At 48.5% G+C, this 25,580-nt stretch overlaps 2 protein-coding genes, 1 long non-coding RNA gene and 1 pseudogene across 3 annotated transcripts in view; 3 read left to right on the top strand and 1 right to left on the bottom strand.

Annotated features, from left to right (window-relative positions):
• Nucleotides 1–18,820, top strand: part of Ssu72 (SSU72 homolog, RNA polymerase II CTD phosphatase) — a 31,958-nt gene extending 13,138 nt beyond the window's left edge. The window contains exons 2-5 of the mRNA XM_048417124.3: nucleotides 1,421–1,564; nucleotides 16,553–16,692; nucleotides 17,152–17,270; nucleotides 18,512–18,820. Coding sequence (XP_048273081.1) covers nucleotides 1,421–1,564; nucleotides 16,553–16,692; nucleotides 17,152–17,270; nucleotides 18,512–18,613 — 505 coding nt within the window. The 3' untranslated portion in view covers nucleotides 18,614–18,820. The remainder of the gene's footprint in view (nucleotides 1–1,420; nucleotides 1,565–16,552; nucleotides 16,693–17,151; nucleotides 17,271–18,511) is intronic.
• LOC125389660 (U6 spliceosomal RNA) lies at nucleotides 1,220–1,316 on the top strand (annotated as a pseudogene).
• LOC148121589 (uncharacterized) lies at nucleotides 16,458–19,577 on the bottom strand. Its single transcript, XR_015738015.1, has 3 exons — nucleotides 19,437–19,577; nucleotides 19,104–19,281; nucleotides 16,458–18,727 (listed from the first exon to the last, which is right to left on the bottom strand). It is a non-coding gene; the product is annotated as an uncharacterized LOC148121589 (long non-coding RNA).
• Nucleotides 19,578–19,657: 80 nt separating this feature from the next.
• Nucleotides 19,658–25,555, top strand: Tmem240 (transmembrane protein 240). The gene is made up of 4 exons (XM_087906768.1): nucleotides 19,658–20,185; nucleotides 20,466–20,572; nucleotides 24,541–24,749; nucleotides 24,823–25,555. The coding sequence occupies exons 1-4, from the start codon at nucleotides 19,658–19,660 to the stop codon at nucleotides 24,969–24,971; spliced, it is 993 nt and encodes a 330-aa protein (XP_087762894.1). The 3' UTR covers nucleotides 24,972–25,555.
• Nucleotides 25,556–25,580: the final 25 nt, after the last annotated feature.

Genomic DNA, 25,580 nt, shown 5'->3' with positions numbered 1-25,580 from the left:
CAGGCTGTGCTGGTCTCATGGGTCTAATTGGGTATCCTGTAGGTCTGCATTTTTCTCTGGTTCATCAAAATCTGCAACCTGCTGGGTTCCACAGAAATCACTACAGCTGTTGTGGCTGTTTGTCCCTGCAGGACCCTCTACGTACTGAGGTCTGGATTGCTAGGAAATTAGTTGGTGACTACAGTGTTGTAAGATTCAGTCAGCATTTTGACTAAACAGTTTTCAGTTTAGCTCTGTTATACTGGTTCTCTGCTGATTGATTATGTAACTTGTTACAGAGCAAGTTAAAAGCGATTCTAACATTTGGCTAGGAAATTTTAAAATGTAGGTTAGATGTGGTGATGCAGGACTTTAATCTCAACACTTTGGAGGCAGAAGTAGGCTCTTGAGTTTAAAGGCAATCTGATCTACATGGAGACACCCAAGTCTTAACTAATAAAGTTAAATAAGAACAGGCTGGGGAGATGGCTTGTGCTATCCTGAGGGCCCGTGTTCAGATTTCCAGCATCCACATAGAAGTCAGATGTGTGCTTATATGTGAAACCCAGCACTAGGGGCAGGAGTGTGCGGGAAGAAGAGAGGTGGATCCCTGAAGCTCTTTGGGCAGCCAGTCTAGAGGAGCTGAACTTCAGGTTCAGTGAGAGACAACCCCACACCCCTGCTCCCCTCACCCCCCAAAAGGTGAAGAAAAACCAAGGAGCATAATGTTGTGGCTTTCACATGTATCGATGTGCACAGCTATGAGAACCTACGTACACGTGCACTAAAAAGCAAATACCTAAAATCATGTTCTTAAGTACTTTAAATTTCACTTTTTATTGTTTTTATGTTTTAATATCTTTAAATCTTATTTTCTGTGTATGGTAGCATGCCCAGTGTACGTGTGGAAGTCAGAGGACAACTTAGAAGAACTGATCTCTGCTTTCACCGTGTTAATCCAGGCACTGAAGTTCAGTTCTCAAGCTTCTATAGCAAGTGAATTTTCCCACTGAGACATTTCACCCACCTAAAACAGGGCTGATGAGATGGGTCAGCTGGTAAAGGCACTGGGCACCAAACCCGATAACCTGAGATCAGTCTCCAGGATCCATGTGGTGAAAGTAAAGAGCCAAGTTTCACAAGTTTTTCTTTGACCTGCACATGTATACCATGCCATGTGTGGGTGCATGCACACACAAAAATAAATAATGTAATAAATTTGTTAAAAGAAAAATAGATTGTGTAGCAGCACATATACTAAAATGGGAATGATACAGAGGTTAGCATGGCACCTGCGCAAGGGTGACATGCAAATTTGTAAAGCATTCCATTTTTTTTTTTTTAAAAATGAGTTGTTCTTTTTTTCTGTTTTTTGTCCCTTGGTCTGAGAACTTTATGTTTTAATCGAACTGTGATGTTTTTCCTTTTTTGTGTCTTCCAGCAAGCGGGGTTTCAGTGTCCGGTCCTTTGGAACAGGAACTCATGTGAAGCTCCCAGGACCAGCACCTGACAAGCCCAATGTTTATGACTTCAAAACCACATATGACCAGATGTACAATGATCTCCTCAGGAAAGACAAAGAACTGTATCCCGTGGCTGACCCTTAGTGAAGCAGGGTGGTCTTCTGGTGGGTGTGGTTTGTGACTGGAAGTCACTCTGACCCCCCACCCTGCAGGGTGTGTTGAGGTGAAGCAGGATCGGCAGATGTGTTCTGGTTTATGTGCCTGTGGTGCCCACATCAGTCCTTTCTTATGAGAAGTCAGCTTCGGTTTCTTTTCTTTTCTTTTTTTCTTTCTTTCTTTTCCTTTTTTTCCCTATAAATTTGAGACAGGGTCTAACTATGTAACCCTGCCTTCCTTGGAACTCACTCTGTAGACCAGGCTGACCTTGAACTCACAGAGCTACTCCTACCACTGCCTCCTGAGCCCTGGGATTAAAGATGGTGCAGTGCCAGCCCAGTGAAGAACTCAGTTTATTTCCTTTTGCTTACTGGAGAGTCTAGAGTAGTGATTCTCAACCTGCAGGTCATGACCTCTTTGGAGGTTAAATGACTCTTTCATGGGGTCACCTAAGGCCATCAGAAAACTTTTATGTTATGATTCGTAACAGTAGCAAAATTGCAGTTAGGAAGTAGCAACAAAAACAATTTTGTTTGGTGTCAACACAACATGAGGATTATATTAAAGGGCCACAGCGTCACTGGCTGGAGGCACACCTGCAGACACCACTAGAAAGCCGGCTCTGATGTGGTTGACCACAGGTAGTGGAGCAGAAACTATGGAGTGCTAGTGCCTCCCTCATACTGCAGGCTGCCCAGCTGCGGCTTCTGCAGAGGTGTCTGCTCTACAACATGTCTGTGGTTCTGGAGATAGAATAGCTGGGTTAGTGGCTCATGCCTGTGATCTCAGCCTTTGGGAAGCTAAGGCAGGAAGATTGCTGCAAGTTTTCAGACCAGCCTGGGCTAGATAGTTTGAGGCTAGCTTGGGCTGTACACAAGACCTTATCACAAAATGAAAACAACATTTACTGTGTTTACCTAACAAAGCATGGAAAAATAAAGTATTCTACGAGAACTTTACTTCAGAAAGAGTCATAACAGTCCGAATTCTATACTGTAGACTCATGAGGAAAGAAAAAGTTACTTTAAAATAGCTTTTTCATACCGTGCTCTGCAATGGTTAAGTTAATCAGTGCTCCAGGTATTCGAGTTTTATGATAACCCCCATAGTCACTTGAACTTTCCCATGTTCATAGGTTTAGCATGTGTTTAGGACCCTGAGATTGACCCAAGTCACTTCTAAATAAAAGTTCTAGGCACTCTCTAGTTACAGTGGTGCTCAGCGTGGGGTTCACATGTTCTAAGCAGTAGATGTGTGCATCAAACAACTTATTTTTTTCCCTTTTGGTTTTGGGGATCAGACCTACAGCCTGTACACACTAGCTTAGGCTGGTACTGCTCCACTGAGCTACCCCTAGATCTAAAACTTTTTTTATAAGACATGTTTTCACTATGTACCCCTGGCTGGTGTGTAATAATCTGTATAGACCAGGCTGTCCTCGAACCTAGAGATCTACCTCCCTTTGCCTCTGTTTTGCCTGTACCTCCTGGGGGCTGGATTAAAGGTGTGGGCCTCTGCATCCTGCCGTTTCTATTTTCTTTTTTTCCTCCTCATCTATCTTTTTACTTGTAAAGTTTCAGTCAGGGTTTACTAAGATTTCCAAGCTGGCTTTGAACAAATTCTATCCAAGGTAGGCCATAAATACATTGCTCCTCCTGCCCCAACTTCCCTGGAGACTGAGGTTACAGAACTGTGTCACTTCAGAAAGCATTTTGCCTCCATTTTCTTCTTATATTCATACGTAGTTGCAAATTTTAATATGAACTAAGATTTAAGCTAGTGAGGAGTCCTGGCTACTCTAGAAGCTGAAGCAAGAGGATTGCTTGATCCCAGAGTTCAAGGCCAACCTGGGTAACTGGGAGACAGCCTCACAAGAAACATGGTCCGGGTATTATAACACAAGTCTCACTCAGGAGGCTGAGATGGGACGGTCTTAAAACTTTCTCAGAAGAATATAATAAACAAAATATTTTTGTAGGTGCAGAGATGAATTGGGTAGCTTAAAGGGTCTCAAATGCCTTCTAGTGAAATGTAAATCCTTGTGATCCCTACATCTTTGCCACCCCCACCCTGCTTCCCAGTCCTTCCTCATCTGCGGGCCGCAGTTGAAAGGTGGCCAATGGGGACACAGGTATTTCCTGTCAGCCGCACACAGTACAATTGGGAGTGTTTGGGACTGTGGATTGGGCCTTTACTCATGTGATCCTGGGAGCCTACCCTGTGATCTCAGAGCACATCTGGTACTTTTCACCCTACTCAGAAACCCAGGAACCTGAACTTGGAGGACTGAGTGCTTGTTAGAGCAGGCTGTGTTCTGCTTGTCCTTGTCCAAAGAGCTCATAAGTGGGGGGTGTCAGCACAGCTTCTTCCGAAGCCTCTTGGCTGAGTGTGGTGTGCTTCTCCTTTCCGTTAGAGTCACGGTAAGTATTACCATAAAATCTCAGAGGGTCTCATTTGGGGGCTGGGTATTTTCTTAGCCTTAGAGAAAAGTTGAGATTTTATTTCTTATGTTAAATGCCTGTGTAACATTAAGCTTATTATGAAGCCTTGAAGCCTTGGCTGCTTTGATTTTTTTTTTTTTTTTAAGTTTTTGAAGTAGGGTCTGTATTACGTAGCTGTGCCTGCCCTGGAACTTACTATGTAGATCAGGCTGGCCTTTGGATTAAAGGCATGCATTTATCATGTACAGCTCTTACCTACTTTTGAAATTTCTTCAGTTAGTGCTGTTTATTTTTGATGCTCTTATATTTTGTGAGAGAAATAAACATACAGTAATGCACATGTCCATACTCCTTTTATAAATTAAATTTTAATATTGATGTCATTTGACTTCCCTGTTCCTGGATGGGGTGACTCTAAATATGTTTTACAAGAATGAAGTGTAGCCGGGCGGTTGTAGTGCACACCTTTAGTCCTAGACTTGGGAGGCAGAGGTAGGCAGATCTTAGAGTTTCAGGCCAGTCTGGTCTACACAGCTAATTCAAAAGCAGCTTGGGCATTTACACAAACCCTGTCTCAAAAAAAACCAAAACGATAATGCAGTTTAGACTTCAACTATTTAGGTAGTTCTAAAAGGGGTGAAGACCGCATCTGTGAGCAGGATCTTTATAAAGAGTGCAGGTATAAGGGTCAGTGGCTACCTCTTAAAATGTACAGACTATCCAGAAGGGGACTATGTGTGTGGGCTCTTAATGTGTTGGGGACAGGGTGGCAGGCAGAAGAGCTTGTGACTACTTTGATAGTTTGGCAATAAGTCATCAGTATTTGCTTCTTGAGTACCCTCTAGGCAGGTTATTTACCTCTCGGTCAGTCCTCAGGAAGCCTGTTAGTTCATGTGGGTAGAATATTGGTCAAGGTGTGGCCAGAATGAGGCATAACTATGTACCTAGGGCTTTGTTGTGCCCTTCTCGGTACTATCCCTGGCCAAAAGAGATGTCTCTTCCAGGGAACTGACTGTACGTTGGCATTAAGCCAGGTTGGATAAGGGCATTGTTGGGATATGTGGAGGGGAGGGTAGAGGAAGGAAGGATCACTGTATGGGGATTGGGAAAGGAATGGTACCGTTCTTTGAAAGGTAACCTGATAGCATTCCTTAGTCAGTAGTAAGTGCCCCTTCCTAAACTTGCATAAAACCCAGAGTTTCATAGTGCAAAGTTAGAAGAATGTTTTATGTTGTAACCCAAAGATAAACACTCAGCTTACATTTTCAGTGGGTAGAGGATTTTGTGAGTTGGTAGGAAAAAGATACTTGATTAGAACCTGGTGGCCTAGAGACCACGTCTACCATATTTCTACTCTTTGTGGCCAGAACCTCAGTTTCTCCATGTGTTCTACCTCACACTATTCTAATAAAACAAGCTGAGCACATAAGTGGCCATTTGAAAGTGGCCTAGCCCCTAGGTAATGGAACATTACCTTAGAATACCTTCTTTAACTTAGAAGTTAAAGGCTACGCTCAACTGCATCGTGAGTTCAAGACTGGCTTGGGTTATAGCAAGCTCTCTATCAATAGACAAATGAGGAAACACGGTGTGTAACATAGACCTTGTATTTTGTAAACTTCTGACAGATTTTAGGCAGTATGTGTGTGAGAGGAAGGGTGGTCTTATTGCTCACGTAGCTTTGACTGGTTTGGAAGTAATTTTGTAAACCAGGCTGACCTTGAACTCACAGAATATACTTGCCTCTACCTCGGAAATGCTGGGGTTAGAGACTTGTGCCACCACACCTGGCCTTAGGCATACTTCTTTTTTTTTTCTTTTTTAAATATTTTAAAAAGAAAGCCAAAATATTGGGTACTTAATAAAGAAATAAGCTCCTTTCTTTTGAGGGACGAGGGGCTTGACAGGTTTCTGAGAGGCAGACAGTTAGGGAGAGAAGCTAAGATGGCAAACTTCCAGTTTTGCTCATACTCCTGACCCAATACAAAGGCCTGAAGGCTTGGCAGGCTTTCTCTCTAGGGCATCCCACCAGTGGCCTAGTTCGAAAAGTTTGAGGTCAGATCAGGACATGTTAACCCCAAAGTTGTGGGCCCATCTCCCCCCCCCCCACCCTTTGTTCAAACTGGCCATTCCTATATTAGGGAAGGAAGACAACTTGGAGACTCTTAAAACTCCCAGCCCTCAAGGACAGACTGTGGTTTGGATTCACATGCCACACCCTCTGCTCTGCAGAAGGGTTTCTTCATGCATGCTGGTGTGTGTGTATGTGTGTGTGTGTGTGTGCGCGCGCGCGCACTCACTTCCTCACCCTAATGAAAACCTTTCTTTATCAGCTGGTTTTGCCTGCTATAGACATACTTTTTTATTTAGGTTGGGTTTGCGGGTGATGAGGGGCTGGAGAGATGGCTAAGCACTTAAGAGCAGTGACTGTTCTTCCAAAGGTCCTGAGTTCAGTTACCAGCAACCACATGGTGGCTCACAAACATCTGTTTTTTGTTTTGGGGTTTTTTTTGTTTGTTTGTTTTTAGAGGCAGGGTTTCTTTGTAGCTTTGGAGCATGTCCTGGAACTAACTCTTGTAGGAACTTGAACTCAAGAGATCTGCCTGCCTCTGCCTCCTGAGTGCTGAGATTAAAGGCGTGCGCCACCACCGCCCAGCTCACAAACATCTGTTGTGAGATCTGGTCAGTCGTCCTCATCAACTTAGACCATGAAACCCGGTATGAACAAATCCAGCAGAACCGTTACATGCGCTGCCCATGCCTGCTTCAGCACTGTCAGGGAAAACATTTCATTCATTCTTTTTTTTTTTTATAGCTGATGAGATCATTGAAGAATAAAATGTGGTAAGTCCCACAGATGCATTTACCAAATGGTGGTGATAGCTCACCCCTTTAATCCTATAACTCTGAGTTCAAGTCTAACTTGGTCTATAAAGCAAGTTCCAGGGCAGTCAGGGCTACACAGAGAAACCCAAAAAACAACAATCCAAAAAAATGCATTTACCTAATCTACACTTGGTAACTTCAACGGTGTCTGTTGTTTTCCATTGTGAGTGGAGTTGAGTGGAAGTTGAGCTCAGCTGGTATTGACCTGGTGTTAGGAGTATTACACTGTCTCATCAGCCTAGGAGTACAGTTTCTTCTGAATAGTTAGCATTCTCAAGCCATCGAAAAGCTGACTTGTCCTAAGTCAGGGATTGTATAGTTTCTTTTTTTTTTTCATAAGCAGAAGTGAACCTGAAGGATTGAAACTTGCTTCATATTGTCTCCGTGGGCCGCACCCATTGGAATTGTTGAGGGAAGTGGGGCTGACCTGAAACTAAACCACCTGCTTCCCCTCACAGTTTGATAAAGCCAGTGTAGGCTGCAACATGGTTTTACCATTTACCTTTTTGAGAATTCCCAATGGTTAAGAAACACATGCACATGCCTAGATCAGTGATAGGAATTCTTAAGTTCACCTGATCTCTAGAGACAAATGAAAAATATCTTTAAAACCAGATATGGTGGTTATGTACTACTATCTAAGCTTCTGTGTGGACTGAGGCAGGAGGATCACCAGGAGGAGCCTGCCAGTGCAGGATCTGGCTGAGTAACAGACCATTCCCCCTCTCAAAAATGAGAGAAAAGGGTGGAATTGATATCATACACCTGTTTCCCAGTACTTGGGAGGCTGAGCTTGAATTTAAGGCTAGCAAAACTCTGAAAGGGTCATTTAGGAATTTGTTTATGATGAGGAACCCTTTAGTTTTGGTTGTCAGTATTAGGCAAACCTGGAACACCTTTGGTGGTGATGCAAAATGAGTTTGTTAATGAGGAATTGTCAGTCTTACCAATGAATGACAAGGAGGTCTGTCAGAGCAAAAGATCAGTAGTTAACACTCCCTGCTCCTGCCACCCACAGCCCGATGGATGGGCTGTGCACAAGGGTGGTTTTTAACTTTCCTTCTTTAGTTCCCTCCACTTCTTTTTCTCTTCTCTTCTCTTTTCTTTCTTTCTTTCTTTCTTTTTCTTTTCTTTTCTTTCTTTCTTTCTTTTTCTTGATACAGGGTTTCTTTTTGTGACCCTGGCTGTCTGTAGACCAGGCTGACCTCAAACTCAGAGATCCCCTGCCTCTGCCTCCCAGCACTGATTTCCCCATCACTGCTCAGCTTTTAACTTTGCTGAGTCTTGCATGTGTGTTGCAGAGTGGAGCTATGAATCTGCTGCCTGTAGCATGCTACTTGGATTTATCTTTGGGATATCACGATACCTTTTGAGTTTAGATTTTATTTTTGCTATCCATTTATTGAATGTTCATCCTTAGTTTTGGTCTTGGGGTAAAAGGGAAAAAATGGTTTCTGAGATAGAAAATTATCAGACTTGGCCTTATGGTTAATCTTGTCAAATTGATTGGATGAGCCACATCTAGGAGATTAGTAAAACAGCTCTGGGTATGTCTGCGGGTGTTTTTAATTTATAATTTTATTATTGTTTTTGATGTATGAGCATGATGCATGTATGTTACACCATGCATGTAGATGGTAGAGGACAACTTTATGGAAATCATGTCTCTCCTCACGTCTATGTGGGTTCCAGGGGCTGAACTTGGGTTGTTGGGCTTTGTGTATGAAATTCTTTACCCACTGAGCCATCTCAACAGCCAAGAGCATTTGGAGATTGTGAGGACTATGACCTAATTGATCCTTTGAGTTCATAATACTGGCAAAATTGGGAGGTGGAGGAGCTATTAGAAGTAGGTTACAGGCAGCATGTCCTGGATTATGTTTTTTTTTTCTATGAAGTTATTTTTTAATATATGTGAGTGTTTTCGTGGATGTATGTCTGTGCACGACATGTATGCTTGGTGCCTGAGGAGGTTAGAAGGCTGCATCACATCTCCAGAACTGGTGTTAATGAACTGTTGTGAGCCACTGTGTGGGTGCCAAGAGTCAAGTTCAGGTCCTCTGAAAGGCAATAAGTTCTCTTACCTGCTGAGCCATCTTTCCAGACTGGGGGATTATATCTTATACGAGTCTCTTACTGCATCCCCCTTCCCTGCTCTATGATGTGAACCATCTTACTCTGCCATACCCTGCCCCCCAGCATTGACTGACATCTCAAACCCTGAGCCATGTTTCTTTGCCAGGTTGCTTTCAGATAGTTTCTCATGGTATAAAAGTTGCTGTAACACAGTCCCCAATGGTGAAGACCACTGGTAGATCCAGCCTGTGGGCGTGTCCTTCCTTCCTCTAACCCTCCACACCATTGCCTTGTCAGCTTAAACCAGTGAGAGTTTTCTGGAAATTTGCATTTCGATGAGGTTTTTCTAATCTCTAATTGTAGGTGAAATGAATGTTTCTTTTGTTTTCACTGAGTTTAGGATGGGAATTTCTGCCTCCTCGGAGTGCACCCTGCTGTGCAAACACAGCGGTTCTGGCTTAACTGTGCTCCCTCATCACCTGTCACAGCAGTGCTTCCTCCTGTGGATTTTGGTGCCATCTCGCAGACGAAGCTTGGCAATGATTTTCACTTGTTTGCTCTTCATTTTCATGTGGTTGGTAGCTGTATTTTTTCTTATCTAATATTTTAAATATTTATTTCCTTATTTATTTATTTGAATGTTCTGACTACATGTACACCTGAATGCCAGTGGAGTACATCAGATTTCATTAAATGTTGTGAGCCACCATGTTGCTGCTGGGGATTAAGCTCAGGACCTCTGGAAGAGCAGACAGTGCTCTTAACCTCTGAGCCATCTCTCTGGCTCCCGCTCACTGAACTTTTTAAGGAGTTTTTTGTTTGTTTGGTTTTGGTTTTTGGAGACAGGGTTTCTCTGTAGCTTTGGAACCTGTCATGGAATTTGCTCTGTAGATCAGGATGGCGTTGAACTCAAAGAAACCCACCTGTCTCTGCCTCCCAAGCCTTAGGATTAAAGGCGTGCGCCGCCACCACCACTACCTGGCTTTATTTTAATTATTTATTTTTTTGGCGAAGAGTTTTTAAAAATGGTGTGTGTTATTTCAAATATGTACCCAAGCCAGGTACCAGTTCCCAAAGAAATAACTCATCCAATTTTACTAAATTATTAATTACATCTCTTATTGTTCTACAGCAGGTCTGACATGTGGCTGTTATGGCTGAAGGATATTTGCCTGCTTCTCAGTAATCAGAGGTTTGTTTATCAAAGCTGATTGGCCAGGGTAGTTGCTGTGGCCATTCAAATTTCTGGATGTAAAGTGCCTGACCTTTCCTTTTTGGACACTCCCTCACTGTACCAGCAGGGAGATGCTCCTGCTAGTCACTGAGTTCATCACCTTCTTGAGGTTATCCCTTGAAATAAGACTTCTCTGGGTTCCCTAGGGCATATCCAGAGAGCCTAGAAAAGCACTCTTCTCAGTGTCTTCTTCATGAAGGGCCCAGGTGTGGGTTGAGCAGCCAGTATTCCATTCAGGGAATGCAAGATGGAGCTGAGCACTTGACCTCTAAGAATGAACAGTTTCTCCTGGTACAGTACTGAGGAGTGGAGGTGTAACAGATTTGCAGAGATACTCAGTGTGTATGTGGTGGGGTAGGTGCAGGTAGCTGTACCCTGTCCTGACTCTGCTATTTTCTAGGCTTACCATTACCCTGAAGAAAGAAAAATCTCATTAGCGCACATATACACACCAAAAGAAAAAAAGGAGAGAAAGAAAAACTGTGTTTATAGTGGTTCTGTGGGTTCCGAGGGACCTCAACAGGTTCTTTATGGGCAGGTATGCAATCAGCCTTACTAGGATTCGGGCGCCCCCACAGTCTTTGTCCCTTTATGTGCCTACGTTCAGCCTTGTCCACTGAAAGAAATCTCAGTCCATCATTGCTTCTCTGTAATTGCATTTCTCTCTGCTCTTGTTCAAGGATCATCAGTGCCCAGTTAGGAAACACCCTGACCACCTCAGGCCTCTAGACTTGTTGCCTCCTCTCCATTCGATGTCCCGTGTCAGGCATTAACTATCTTAGTAGTATTCAGATGTATCCAAGCAATCCTGTTTTCCATTTGATCTGGCTTTGCCATCACTTGCAGTTTTTTGACAAGCTGTTAACAGTGGCTCTGGTTTGGCCTCTGTTCTGCCATCTTTGGTGCCTGACTGGTGGGAATGAATATTTACTGAAATTTTTTCCTTTTCTAACCAAGTAACCCCCTTTCGTTACAGTGATGCTGTTCATATTTCCTCCAGCCATTAGTTCCTGTGCCCACTGTTCCCTGAACAACATTGTTTACAGGATGCTGTGTGCGGGACATTGAACTTGCTATCAGACCTTCATGTGAACACACATGAATCTGGGGTCTAGTGAGAGCCCTTGTCATTGTTGGGGATCTGGGCATTCATTTAACAAGTCTGAAACTGTGTGCCAAAGTCCCCATTAAATTACTTGATTAATTTCCCTTATGTCAGAACACAATAGTGAGTGCTGTCTTATGGCAGCAAGTTCCCAGCCTTTTTCTGATGATTTTTGTTCATGAGTTTTGAGTTTGATGAAGCCTAGTAAGTCTGATGAGGTAGACACTTAAGCCCTAGAACAGTGGTTCTCAACCTGTGAGTCATGACCCCTTTGTGGGTTACATATCAGATATCTTGCATATCAGTTATTTACATTACAATTCATAACAATAGCATAGTTATAGTTAATTTATTTTAAAGATTTATTTATTATGGATACAGTGTTCGGCCTGCGTGTATGCCTGTATACCAGAAGAGAGGACTGGATCTCATTACAGGTAGTTGTGAGCCACCATGTGGGTGCTGGGAATTGAACTCAGGACCCCTGAAAGAGCAGCCAGTGCTCTTAACCTCTGAGCCATCTCTTCAGCCCCTGTAAAATTAGTTATGAAGTAGCATAACTAATGAAATAATTTCGTGATTGGGGGTCACCACGACATGAGGAACTGTATTAATGGGTTGCAGCATTAAGAAGGTTGAGAACCACTGTGCTAGAAGGTTTATTAAAACCTAGTCATGGGGCCAGCCAGGTAGCTTAACAAGACAGTTGCGGCCAAGCCCAACAACTGTGTTGTGTGCCCCAAATCCATCCTGGAAGGAATGAACTGGTTCACACAAGTTGTCCTCTGATCTTTACGTGTACTGTGACCCATGCTTCAGTACGTGCAGGCAGGTACATACCTTGTTAAGCAGGGTGGTGGTGGTGTTAGCGGCACATGCCTTTAATACTAGCACACAAGAGGCCAGAGGCCAGCCTGATCTACTGCAGAGATCACCTGTCTCAGAAACAGAACAAAACAAAACAAAAATTGTGTTTTTGTACCTTGTTTTAAACTAAATTTAACTGGAGGTTACAAATAAAGAAATTTCAGGTTGTGGTGGTGGCACAAGCCTTTAACCCCAGCACTTGGGAAACATCAGCAGGAGGTTCTCTGAGCTCAAGGCCAGCCTGTTGTACAGAATGAGTTCCAGGACACCTGGGGCTACTAAGAGAGACCCTGTCTTAAAAAACAGCAAAAAGAAGTAAATAATTTTAAGATGAACAGGTAATCCTAGATTCTCTGGCCCAGCCTGGGAAGAAAGGTACATGAAGGAGGTTTCATGGCACAGACTTTAGATTTGTGTTTGTGGTTGAGTATGATGGTGCACACATGTATCTTAAGCACTTGGGAGGTTGAGGCAAGATGTGACATTGGAGGTCATTGTGGGTTATACAGCAAGATGCCTGTCTCAAAACTTGGGGAGCCACAGTGATAGCTGCCAGTACAATGTTTGAGGACTTGAGTTCAAGCCCTGGGATCCACATAATAAAAGCTGAATGAGGTATGCTTGTAATACTTAGGCTGGGTGGATCCTTAGGACTCGCTGGCTAGCCAGCATAGCCTGGTTTCTGGCTGGTGATGAGATCCCATAAAGAAGCAAACAGGTGAGGTGGTATTCCAGCCTACATGCACATATGCACACATAGATACACAGAAAAATTGTAATTTTAAAGGGTGGTAGTAGATAAATGGTATACACTTAAAGTCATGGACTCTTACATGTTGATACTAAACTTGTTTTTGTTCTTCTAGACAGGATTTCTGGGTAACATCCCTGGCTGTCCTGGAACTAGCTCTTATAGACTAGGCTGACCTCGAACTCACAGAGATCCGCCTGCCTCTGCTTCCCAATTACTGGGATTAAAGGCGGGCGCCACCACTGTCCGGCTTGATATTAAACTCTTAAAGATTGGTTAATGTTCAGTAAGCGCACTTGAGATGAGGCTGGATCTGTTCAAGCTTGTGTAACTGTTGGTCAAACTGTGATTTCATTAGTTCACCTGAAGTATATTAGCCTTGATGGTGGCTGTTTTGTTTTGAGATAGGAACTCAGTATGCAGCCCTGGCATTTCTAATACCTGCTTTCTGCTGCTTCTCTCGGGAGCTGGGCTGCCCCTCTCCCTGAGCGGAGGCTGTGTCTGACCTGTGGGTGTTAGGTTAGGACCGTGGTGAAGGCAGGAAGATTGAGAGCCCCTCAGGGTTCTTTGTTTCCACCCAATCCCTGTTTTAGGGAACATTGCCGTAAGTTCTGAGTCAGGCTTGTCTTGAATGTGGTTGGTTATGTTTCTGGAGACATGAGGACTGATTTGCTGGCCCCTTGGTTAGCCTCTGAGCAGCAGGATGGGTGAAACCTGTGTTTGAGGGGTCTGTTGAAGATTTGTTCATGGTAGTAGTAGCATGGGCCCGACTCAGCCCAGGAAGTTCAGTCTGAAGGTGAGTTCTTGAGAGGTAGTTGAGAGGCCCCATTGCTGTGGGGTCCTGAGGATCTGTGTACCTCTTAGCTACAGTTACAGACATTTCATAGAATTAGTGAAGTGGGCAGAGCTGTGTGCCCTGGTGAGCACAGGACCAGTGAGTGACTGGCTGTTGTGCAGTTCCTGCCCTATGCACACTTTCCCTTTCTCCAGAAAACTTTTTGCCTTGCCTTGGTTGGCTGGGCACAGAAAAGAGCACAAACCTTGTTCTGTGTTGAACTTGATGCTGAGAGCCTGCCTGTGGGTCTCATTGGTCTGGCCTTTCTTCATAGGATGTTCTGTCAAAAGCCTTGTGCCAAAAGCATTTCTTTGGGAGTGGCTAAAGATGCCTGGTTCTGCTCCCATTTGATAGGAAAGGTAAGAGTCCATACTTGGTGTCCATGAAGTTGGTTGTGGAAATAGCTTCTCTTGGATAATTGCTTAACTAGTGAAGAAGACATGACTAGTACTATACCTGTGAAATCTTAATTTACAAGTGGATGACTGTATCCATTCCCAAGAGCAACTACTCCCAAATATGCTGCATGATCCCGGAAGCAGGCCACTAAGGGGCCAGCCCTCCTCAGGCAGCAGGTTCTGTGCATGTGGGGACTAAAAAGTCTCTTATGATTACTCCATTTCTTTCTCTCTCTCTCTCTCTTTCTCTCTCTCACTCACTCACACACACACACACACACACACACACACACACACACACAACAGGGTTTCTCTGTGTAGCTTTGGAGCCTGTTCTGGAACTCTCTTTGTAACCCATGCTGGCCTTGAACTCAGAGATCTGCCTGCCTCTGCCTCTCCCTCCCAAATGCTAGGATTAAAGGTGTGTGCCACCTCACTCCAGGACTGGCCGATTAGAACCAAAGAGCCCCTGACTCCTCGGAAGCTTTGCTGGTTCAACCCAGGGATTGGCCAAGTGAGAATCAGCCCAAGCGTTTCTTAAGCTTGGCGCTCTTGAAGTTTCCCAGCTAACTGGCTGTTCATTGAGGTTGTCATGAATAGTAACAAGGATAGGGGATCCTGAGAAAGTTGGCCCTGTCTACTATGTTCACCTACATATCCTAGCCTGGCCTCTAAGCTAGTTTTTGTATGGTTGTTGGGGTTTGTGAGAAGTGTCCAATTTGCTAGGCAGTGGTAGCACCCAGGAAACGCTCAGGAAACAGGCAGGCAGATCTCTTGAGTTCGAGGCCAGCCTGGTCTACGGAGCAAGTTTCAGGACATCCAGAACTACACAGAAACTCTCAAATCCTTCCTCGCCCCCCAAGTTGTCAGGTTCAGGTGAGGTGCTGACATGATTGTTTCCCAACCTTCAGCACACAGCTTGCTCTTCACTTGAGGGTGGTCACTTAAAAGTCATTCCCAGGCAGGACCACCCTGTGACCGCAGTTCTTGGAGCATTTTGGGGCCTGACTCTGATAGTGGGGAATGCAAAGTGGTGTTTCCCACTATCTCTAGCTGCCTCCGTGTGACTTTTTCCAGCTTTTCCTTGGGGTCAGTGCTAAATTTAAGAACCTGGGTCCTGATTGGATTCCTTCCCAAAAGGTCTACTCCCCCCTGCTCCCTGTCCTCTATCCCAGAAGTACCAGCCACTGGGTTTGGTCTTAAACTCATTCCCCCCACCCCGGGACCTTGAAGGGCTCTAAGCATGGATGCAGCTTTTCTTGTAGGCAGCAGGGAGTGGGGCTGCGTGGCAGTTCATGGTCAGATGTCTTCAAGTTAAACTGTTTAGACTGGCCACCTAAATGTGTTCTAAAAGCTGCCTTTCCAGTCCAGAAAGCAGGGACTAGTTTTAAAAGCACCATGCACTTGCTTAAATAAGTTGACGTGTTAGGAAGATGACTCACTGGGTAAGGGCACCTGTGTTGGAGCCTGGTAACCTGAGGTCAGTCAGGCCCCACGATGGGAGAGCCTTTCTGTTTCCCTAGAACAGATGCCTGTTTCTGAGTGTCCGGAGCAGCTGAGGATAGGGTGGCACAGCCTTGAAGGCCCCAAAGGCAGTGACTCCTGGCTTCTGCCCAGGCCGATGGGCCTGAGCATGGAGGCGCCATCTGGATTACCCTTTGGGTTCAACTGGCAGTTTCCCTGCTTTCAGCTGAGCCAGACTTGTCCCTCCTGGACCATCACCAGTAGGGTGTTTCCGGTCCTTTCTCTTGCTGAGTTTTGAGAAGTTTGGTGGAATCTGGGTGTGGTGGTGTGTGCCTTTAATCAGGAAGCAGAGGCAGGTGGATCTCTGAGTTCGAGGCCAGCCTGGTCTACAGAGCTAGTGCCAGGACTGCACAGAGAAACCTGGTCTGGGAGGGGGCGGGGGAAAATTCTGTGGATTTTCTGAGATTTTTTTCCTGCTGTAGCTTAGCTGAATTGAGGCTTGGTTTCCTGGCAGCGTTGTCTTTGTGTTTTGAGGGGGAACAAATGCTTTACCCTGTGCTAAAAGCACAGATCAGAGCTGTGGTCAGTATGATAGAGGAAAAGGCCACTGTCATGAGAGGAGGAGGCCAGAAATGCCTCTTCTTTCTGCCCGGTCAGAATAGCCAAGGCTGTCTGGAGCCTTTGGTAGATTTGGGTCTTATAGAAATCATGACACCCCCAAGAAGTCAGAACCTTCCTATCATGGGGCAGTGGTTACCCAGCCTATGCTAAGGCCTAGAGCTGTGATATTGACAAAAGCCAATTTGGAGCCCTAAGAAGCAGGGGACCGTTTATTTTCAGGCAGATCTAGGTTAGTGAACAATCATTTATCCAAAGCTCCTTGACTCTGGTGTTCAGCTATACGCAGAATGGAATTTTACATATGCTGGACAGAAATAAAAGGATCAAGCCCCGGCCAGAAAGGTTCCAGAACTGCAAGGACCTGTTTGACCTGATCCTCACTTGTGAAGAGAGAGTCTATGACCAGGTTGTAGAAGGTGAGTGCACAGAGCCTAGTCTGCCAACACTCGACTGGAAGACTTATGGTCTCCAGGGAAAAGGGAAGGTAGCTTAGGCCTCAGGCCCTGGGCGACAGTGATGTACAGGACACCCACCCTCATCCTCTGACCTCCGTGGACATCTGGAGGACGGCCTGTGAAGAGTAAGCAGAGGACGGGTACCTGTATGTTTTTGTGAGCCTTGTGGCCTTCAGCGTTTGCGTTATAGAAAGTGCTGTTGGTGCCAGCGTGGGTGGCATAGTATGTCCTGGAGTGGAGTATGCTGTTTTCCTAGGCTTCTTCACTGACCCTGCATTGTGGGTCTGTCCTTAGTTTCTTGAGCTTGGATGCTCAATCCTTGAGTTACAGTCCAGAGTTCAGGGGCAGGCATGGTGAAAGCAGAACTTGGACACATCTGTTACCTGATACCTAGTAATATCTGTGTCTCTTTCGAATCAGATCTGAATTCCAGAGAACAGGAGACCTGCCAGCCAGTGCATGTGGTCAACGTGGACATCCAGGACAACCATGAAGAGGCTACCCTAGGGGCATTCCTTATCTGCGAGCTCTGCCAGTGTGTGAGTCTGAGACCCAGGTCCAGGCATCCTTACCAAGGAAGTGACTGTTGGGCAAGAGGAGGGGGTTTCTCGTCACTAGCAATTTATTTTCACATCCTGGTTAATACTAAATTTCAAAGACCAAGAAGTGCACATTCCAGGTTAACTAGTGACTTTGGCTTGAGTGCGTCTGTTGTTGGTGGAAGTGATGTATGACATCTCCAGGTCATAGGCCTCTCTTCTGGAAGAAATGACTGACATTTCACCTTTTCCTCTGCTGCAGAGCTAGGAGAGCTTACCTGATATTGTCAGAGGTGTGTCTGGGGGCCTCCCAGAGGTAACAGTCACAGTATAGGGATATTTTTGTGTACCTTTGCCTGATATTTATCCTTCTCTGAAGACCCCTGGGCAATCTTGTAGCTCCCTAAGGGCTGTGTACCTGCTGTGTAGACGTGTCTGTCACACTGTTTAGATGCTGAGGAGGGATGTTGTGGGAGGAGCCATGTGCCTTGTCCCGCCTTTCGCCCTTGAGAGTATGTTTAGGTTTAGCTGGTTGTGACAGAGTTGAGGTCCTCTTGGCTTCCCAAGTAGAGGCTGATGGGGAAGTTGGTGTGGGGATCCGCATTCCTGTTGAATTCGGCCCAGCTTCCACTTTCAGTCACTGCTGAAGTTCCAGCAGTTGCGCTTGTGGTTTGGCTGAAGATCTGGAGAAAGGACTGAAACTGAGAGAGTGCGTAGCCGTGCAGGGCAGTGTGGCCAGCAGTCAGCCTGCCTCAGTGTGAAGGACTGCTGGCAATGCCCGGCCACAACCAGGAGAAGCTCTTGGTGTCTGGAGGTAGAGGCCAGATGTGCGCTAGCCTGCTGCAGGGCACAGGCTGCTCCACCACGAAGCATGGTCGGCCTCTGCTGGACAGCTCTAGGAAGATGCCTGCCTCTTCGTGTCCCTCACTTCACTCATTGCAGGGTTGGGATGGTGCTGGTTGGTGAGGCTTCCATAAACCTGTGATACCTGAGGGCAGAGCTTGAATCCCCGCCTCGGGGTTCAGTCCTTTCTTTGAATCTAGCTCTACCATTCCCAATATGGGGTGGTACAGCAGCCATTGTGCAGGTCTGGAGCCCATCGTTCTCAAAGCAGGGACTGCCAGGAAGGGGCCACACTATCCTGAGACTGTCCTCACTGCAGGAGGGAGATGCAGCACAGGGCAGGGGAGGGAAGGCGTGTCACAATTCCCGAGTGTCACTCAAGGCTTTGCTTTCCCCAGATCCAGCACACTGAGGATATGGAGAACGAGATCGATGAGCTGCTGCAGGAGTTTGAGGAGAAGAGTGGCCGGGCCTTTCTGCACACTGTCTGCTTCTACTGAGCCACTCGTGGACCGTGCATGTCCTGATTTGCACAGCCGCCTTTGGAGCCACTTTTTCAATGTGTTTTCTCTTCTGATATTTGTTTATACTGCTGGGTGTACGTCGCCAATGTACTGTACATATGGAATGAGAAGTACACAGAAATGCCAGATTGAAATCCATTGTTTTTAACCAAAAGAAATAAAGACGGTTTACTGTACAGCCTACAGCAAGTGTCTGTTGTCGGCCTTCCTACCCCTTTTCTCTCCACTGCTGGATTGTACAAAAAAAAAACCAAAAAACAAAAAAAAAACAACGAAATAAAATAATAGACTGCCTTATTGGCTGGGGGGTGGGATGGGGTGGGGTGGCGGGGAGTGGGGGATAGGAGGGGACTTGGAATCACTGCAAAATATATGCTGCTGGGGGTATCTGATTTGGCCTGAATTCCTGGTCTGAATCCCTGCAGAAGAGGTACCCAGGGCCCTTAAGTTCAGCCCTGTGACATACCTGAGACCATCCATTGAGAGAAGGATTACACAGGCCCCGGGCTGTAAGACACACCGGGCCCCTCCAGTTGGAACCTTTGGACACAGTGCACAGTGGGGTTTGTACTTAGGCATGGAGGTCAGCTGTCCTCTTCTTGCTTCTGTCACACAGGGCAGGGCTGGTTCTTACATTGTCAGCTCTGTGGACAGGACAAGCAAGGCAACCACAACAAACAGTACTCTAGACACTGAGCTGCTAGCTTCGGGCTACTGTCTAGCACCCCTTCCTTCCCCACCACTGCCACGATGCTCTGGCGTTCTTGTTTGGCCTACTCCATAGCTCTTGCCCTCCTACCTCTGGTCCTGTAGTCACAGTCCCTGGTTCCTCTGACCTTGCAGGCCCCTCCCCCGATGGCATTTTCTTGCTGGAGGAGGCTGGGTGCCGACCTTCCTGCCCCTCACTGGAACCAGAGGACCCAGGAGGAGGGGCCTTACTTGGAGAAGTAGAGCAGAAACGACCACCCGGTCCAGGCCAAAAAGAGTTCAGCGTGGCACTGGGCAAGGAGATCGGATGAGATGGGGCAGAATGTGGAGCCGAGACCGGAGGGGAGGGGTCTGGGCCTGCGTCGCAAGGAGCAGAGTGGAGAACCTCGACCCTGGATGCTGGCGCGGGGCGGCGAAGTCCCTCCCCAAAGGCGGAGGCAGAAGAAGGAGGGAGGAGATAGTGAGGAAGAAAAGGAGGGAGGGAGAAGCCTGGAGGAGGGAAGGGGGAGGAGGGAGGGGGCCGCCGAGCCGACCGCAGGGAGTCGGGCACAGGGAGCATCGGAGGGCGGAGCGGAGCACGGCCAGCGACGGGCGGCAAGCGAGCGACCCTACAGCAGCCCCCACACCTCCGCTACCTGTGACCGCGCCTGCCCCCGGGGCCCGCGGCGGCCCGGCGCGCGAGCGCTGACCTCTGCGGAGGCGGCGCGGGCTCAGCATCGGGCCGGGGCCGGGAGGGGCACCGGGGCCGGGGGGCGGCGCTCCGGCCCGGCCCGGCCCCGCCCGATGTCCATGAGTGCGAACACCATGATCTTCATGATTCTGGGGGCGTCGATCGTGATGGTGAGCGGAGGGGCTTCCCGCGCGCGCCCCCTGCTTCTGCCGCCCGCGCGCGCGCCTACCCCACCTCGCTTCCTTGTTTACCGGCCCGCGCGGCCTGCGCTGCCCTCCGCGGCTCGCCCTGCGCTACCCTCGCTGCTACCCTGCGCGGCCCTCGCCCCGGCTGCCCTGCGCTTCCCCACCCGCCCGCCCACCCACCCAACCCCGGCAGCCCGACTCTCCCACTCGGCACCCTCTTCGGCCCGGCCCACTCCTCGCCCTGACCGGTCATGGGCTCTTCCAGGCCATCGCGTGCTTGATGGACATGAACGCGCTGCTGGACCGATTCCATAACTACATCCTCCCGCACCTGCGGGGCGAGGACCGCGTCTGCCACTGCAACTGTGGCCGGTGAGTGCGCCCCGGCTCTAGGCACTACACGCGTGATCACACTTGTGCAGCGGGCCCCGTTCGGCTGGTGAGCCGGGAGCAGACTGGGCCGCAGAGCCCAAAGCTAAATGGTGGGGGCCGCTTCTGCCCGCCAGGTGCTGGGGGAGGGGTTGCCAACGGGAACCCCAGATCAGCCAGCTGTCTCTCTGGGAAAGGAAGCATGACTGAGTCTGTTAGGGACCCTTTCCTCCAGTTCTTTAGAGAAAAGGCTGCCTGGTGGTGGCATTATGGGCCATGGAGCCTCCTAGTTCAGGGCCTGGAGGCCTGAGAGCTGCAGCCCTGAGTGGTGCCCACAGAGGAAGACAGGAAGCTGATTAAGCCTGGGACAGTAGTCTTGCCTATGACCCAAGTCTTCCTCTTGGGTCCCCTGTGCCCACGGCAGGCAAGTGTAGGAGGTGAAGACAGAAAGAAAGGGCCTACCTTAAGGAACACCTGCCACAACTGGTCGTGTGCAGGGAGGAACTGAAGTAGGCTGAGGTTTGTTCAAGGTCACAGTGAGACCCACCACACCCTTCAGGGACCTCCCCTTCGGTGCATGTGTAGTGATAAAGTCTTCTGGCCTTGCATGTTTGTACGTCCATGTATGAAATAAACATCTTCTCATGAGCCGCGCATGTGTGTACTGTCTGTGCATATACATGTGCGTACACAGCGCGCTCGTACATCCGCATGCACTCATCCCAGAGATGCCCTCATGCGATAACCGTTGTCCCCGCGGGGAAGACCAGGAGGACGTGGACGGAGGTTTTGGAGGTAGACTTGCCCAAGGTTACACAACTAGGAAAGAACGGGGCTAGAATCACAGATGCTCACTTCCTCGCCCCACCCCATGCTTCCAGAAGTCTGCACACACAGGGCCTAGGGTAGGTCAGGACAGGTGCATGTCTCCTAAGTGCATATATGAGTACAGGCAAGTGTGCGACAGATCATGGTCATTACAGCAAGCAGAAAGGGATGTACACGCGTACACGCCCTCACATGCGTTGGACATGGTAGGAAAATTTGCCGTGTGCCCACACATTCCCAGAAAGCCCTGTCCTTCATCTTTGGCATATCATGACGGCACAGAAAGGACATGAGGTTTCCAGGGCATGTCTGTAGGTGAGTCCCGGAACCTTCCCAAGACAGAATCCACATCCTGGGCCCAGTCACCGGACCCATGAACACTGGGAATGGACGCTACGTATGGGGGCTGTTACAATGTGTTTGGTTCAGCGCTGTCCATGACAGCACACTGAATGGTTTACCTGAGCACAGAGGGTGTGTTCTTAGAGCACGTTTACATAGGTTACATATGTGCATCTCATGTAGCATCCAGAGTACTTGTGGACTCATGTAAACAGACACCTGTAGAGTGGAACCTGAAGAGAGGCCTGTGTGTGCAAAAACGTGGAGAGCCACATCCTCCTGTGGACAGTGTTTCTGCGTGTGTCTCTCTACATGTATGTGCTTTGTACACAACTCTACATACAGGGTATGTAAATTGGTTGTACAAAGCACTTTTGTATATTGATTACATATATGTGTATGTAAAGTACATGTATATAAAACAATATACAGTTCAGTGTGCTCAGGGAACATGTCAGAACATCTCAGCGTGGGTGCAGTGGTGGCAGATTAGTTTGTAAATGGGTTATCTGTGCACATATCATGTACACACGTGGTGTCAACAGTTTGCCTATGTGTACATACTTTGCAGAATAACTGTATACATGTGTCTGCCTAGTACATGACTATCTGCAGAATTTTAGACAGAGAACATATATGTAAACTAATGTTCTGAACAAAGCACGCCAGCAGGCAACCTTTGTGTGTACACACAGATCCATGCACATGACAGCATCCCACAGAGAGAGGGTGGCTGGTTCAAAGCTGGGTGAATGTGCATCTATGTGTGACGCACCATGCTCATACCCGAAGTGTGCACAGTGCATGGGTGTGGGGCTTGTGGGGCCCGTGTCCGCAGTATACACGCCATGTCCTGTGCATGCGGACAGCGTGTATACTGGACACACAGTGACCTCAAGTGGACACATGGCAGCATGTGTCATGAAGGTAGAACACATGTATGTATATATCACAGACATTCATCCTGCTTTCATTCAGAAGACCTATGCCCCTGCCTTCAGGGACTTGGTGTGGGGTCAGGAGAAGTCAGCCCAGAGGAGGAGGAATTGTAGATACCCACGTTAACTGTAAGGGCACAGGTCATAACCTCTAACCCCTGGACTCCTGAGGCCCTGGGTTATATGGGACCCCCACCTTGGCCTACTTGTAAGCTACCTAGATTTCTTCTTGCTTCCTTGGTAGCTTCTTCGTGTTTCTTTTCCTGGAACAGTTATATGTTGGGGGCAGTTCAGAGGAAGGATGTGGAGGCCCAGGCTGACCCAGCCCCCACCAAAGCCTGTGACATTCCCCCATGGTCTGGAAGCACTTGCGCCCCCAGGGCCTGGTGCAGCCATACTTTTGTGCCAGGATCAATAGCGTCCATCCATCATGATGATGGACAGAGGCTGTGCATGAGATGAGTGATGGCTGCCAGGTGTCAGTCATAGTAGCTCCAGTAAGCCAACTGAGGGCTGGCAGCCTAAGCTTTGCCTGTGGGGCTTGGCCAAACTATAGACCACAGAGTTAGCCCCTGGACTTCTAAGAAGATCAGAAGAGGACTTGAGGAATATCACTATTGCCCCTTCCTCTCCCTGCTCACCTGGGCTCGGGTTTAAGGATATCAGCCCCACTGTGAGGAAGCATCCATGTGACCCCTACTGGGGCCAGGGATATCAGCAAATGGGCACAAGAGAGGAAAGAGTTTTTATCTGGGGAAAGGCTGAGGGTCTACTCTAGGCAGGCTTGGGTTCCAGCCTCTCACTGAGAGGAGGAAGAGGTGCAAGTTTAGGAAGCCAGAAGCTATTTTCAGCATGCATTTGAGGTGTCTGTAGAGCCCACGTGGAGACTCTAAGGCAGCTGGAGCTCCTAGCAGACATGGTGGGCAGTGGAAAGAAGGCCCACCCACTAGTGGCTCTGGAAGTAGGTGGGCCAGGAAAGGCAGCCTGATAGCAGCAGCCCGGGCAGCCCTTACACTGTCAGGAAGACCCCAATGGTACTCTCGACATCTGGACTGATGGCTTTGTGGGGTTGGACACCTAGAACGACAGACAGGACAGAAGGACTTCCTCTTGGAAGTCGAGTTCAGACATCTCTGAAAGGGGGATCAGCAGCCAGGAGGAACCATACTGGAACTCAAGTGCAAGCTGAGAGGGTCAAGGGCATGAAAGCAATGGACAGGTTCAAGAAACCTAGGACAGGGAAGCAAAGAGGCACAGAGACCAGGGCCACAGTGGGTGCTTATACTTAGAAGGCTCTAAAACCTGTCTAGCATGGACCTGAAAACGGCCCAAAGTGGACGATAGACATGTGGGTCTGTGGTGGCCATGAGTAAGGAAGGAAAGACTCCCAGAACCTCCAGCAAAATGAGCAGGGGGTGGTAGATATTGAAAGCCCAAGGCAGAGATTGTGGAAGAGCAAGATCAAACACTGTTCCTGTAGGTGGCCTCCTGAGAGCAGCATGTGGTCTGGTGGGCCTGGGTTACTGGGCTGTGCTAGGACCGCGGCTGACCCTCAGAGCCAGTAGGTAAATCTGAACCCTGCTACAGGACTTTTGGAAGGATGGCGTGTTGGGTGGAACACCAGTCGTTCTTACTCTCCTTGAACCTCACTCCTTATCTCCAGGGCTACAGTTCTGCCAGGTGGGGAGGGAGTGCTGTTTCCCCTCCCAACCCAGCACACAGGGATTGCTCCAGAGAACTTCCCAGGGTGGCCCATAGGAGCCAAGTCATCCACTTTGGGTCCCCTAACCAGCCCAGCACGGACCTGGGGAAGGCTGGGCCAGGGTTGGCAGGAGAGGTGCCAGCCCGCCCTGCCGCCCCCAGGCACCACATCCACTACGTGATCCCGTACGACGGGGACCAGTCGGTGGTGGACGCATCTGAGAACTACTTTGTGACAGACAATGTGACCAAGCAGGAGATCGACCTTATGCTGGGGCTGCTTCTGGGCTTCTGCATCAGCTGGTTCCTGGTGTGGATGGATGGTGTCCTGCACTGTGCCGTGCGCGCCTGGAGGGCTGGTCGGCGCTATGGTGAGTGCCTCGCGCTGCTGCGGGCACCACTTCTGGCCCAGCCCGGCCACCTGACTGCCCTGTCCCCCTGCAGATGGCTCGTGGACCTGGCTGCCCAAGCTGTGCAGCCTGCGGGAGCTGGGCCGGCGGCCGCACAGGCCCTTCGAGGAGCCCACAGGGAACATGGTGCACGTGAAGCAGAAGGTCTACCACAACGGCCACCCCAGCCCACGGCACCTGTGAGTGCACGGGACTCGGGGCTACTGTGCACATGTAAAGGGACCTCGTGGACGCTCAGCTGGCGAGACGGGACTGCGGCCTCAGGCCCAGGGTATGCTGGGCTGTGGCCAGCTGGGCTGTGGCCCGCAGGCAAATCCAGTGGAAGGTGCTGTCTCTTCTTTTTATAAAGGGGGTCGGGTGGGGGCTGGGGTCGGGATGGCCACTGGGCTTCAGGGACAGCAATCTGGTTTCCACAGTGAGCAGGACACGAAGGCAGGCTTTTAGAGGTGCTGGGGCCAGGGGTGGTGGGTTCGCAATGGGGACAGGCATGGCCTGGGTCACGCTAGCCTAAGGCCACATCTCATTGAAAGCCACTGTTTCCTGTGCACCTGTTGTCCATCCGTCCGTCTGGAGGGGAGGGGTGTTGTCAGGGCCGGCGCCCATCTGCACACGGGAGCATGTGCATGGGGCGTGTGGGGCTGGAGGACTGGAGGGTGGGACTGGAAAGGCGGGCCCCCAGCAGCAATAAAGACGCGGTGGCCCCAGGTGTCCCAGCCCTCACTGTGAAGCCCACCCTGCCTGGCCAGTAAATTCTCCAGAAAGCTCCAGCCTCTGCTTCTTCCATCACCCCTG

Source organism: Myodes glareolus, chromosome 6 (assembly GCF_982192425.1).
Source record: "Myodes glareolus chromosome 6, mMyoGla1.1, whole genome shotgun sequence".
In the NCBI taxonomy this organism is placed as follows: Eukaryota; Metazoa; Chordata; class Mammalia; order Rodentia; family Cricetidae; genus Myodes; species Myodes glareolus.
Note: the sequence above shows the minus strand (reverse complement) of the source record. Positions and strands in the feature narration are given on the sequence as shown.

Excerpts from the sequence above, each read along its gene's own strand:
- Tmem240 (XM_087906768.1), top strand. The coding sequence starts at position 19,658 with ATGGGGCAGAATGTGGAGCCGAGACCGGAGGGGAGGGGTCTGGGCCTG. Across the intron at positions 20,573-24,540 it reads TGCCACTGCAACTGTGGCCG|GCACCACATCCACTACGTGA; the intron begins GTGAGTGCGCCC and ends TGCCGCCCCCAG. Across the intron at positions 24,750-24,822 it reads GAGGGCTGGTCGGCGCTATG|ATGGCTCGTGGACCTGGCTG; the intron begins GTGAGTGCCTCG and ends GTCCCCCTGCAG.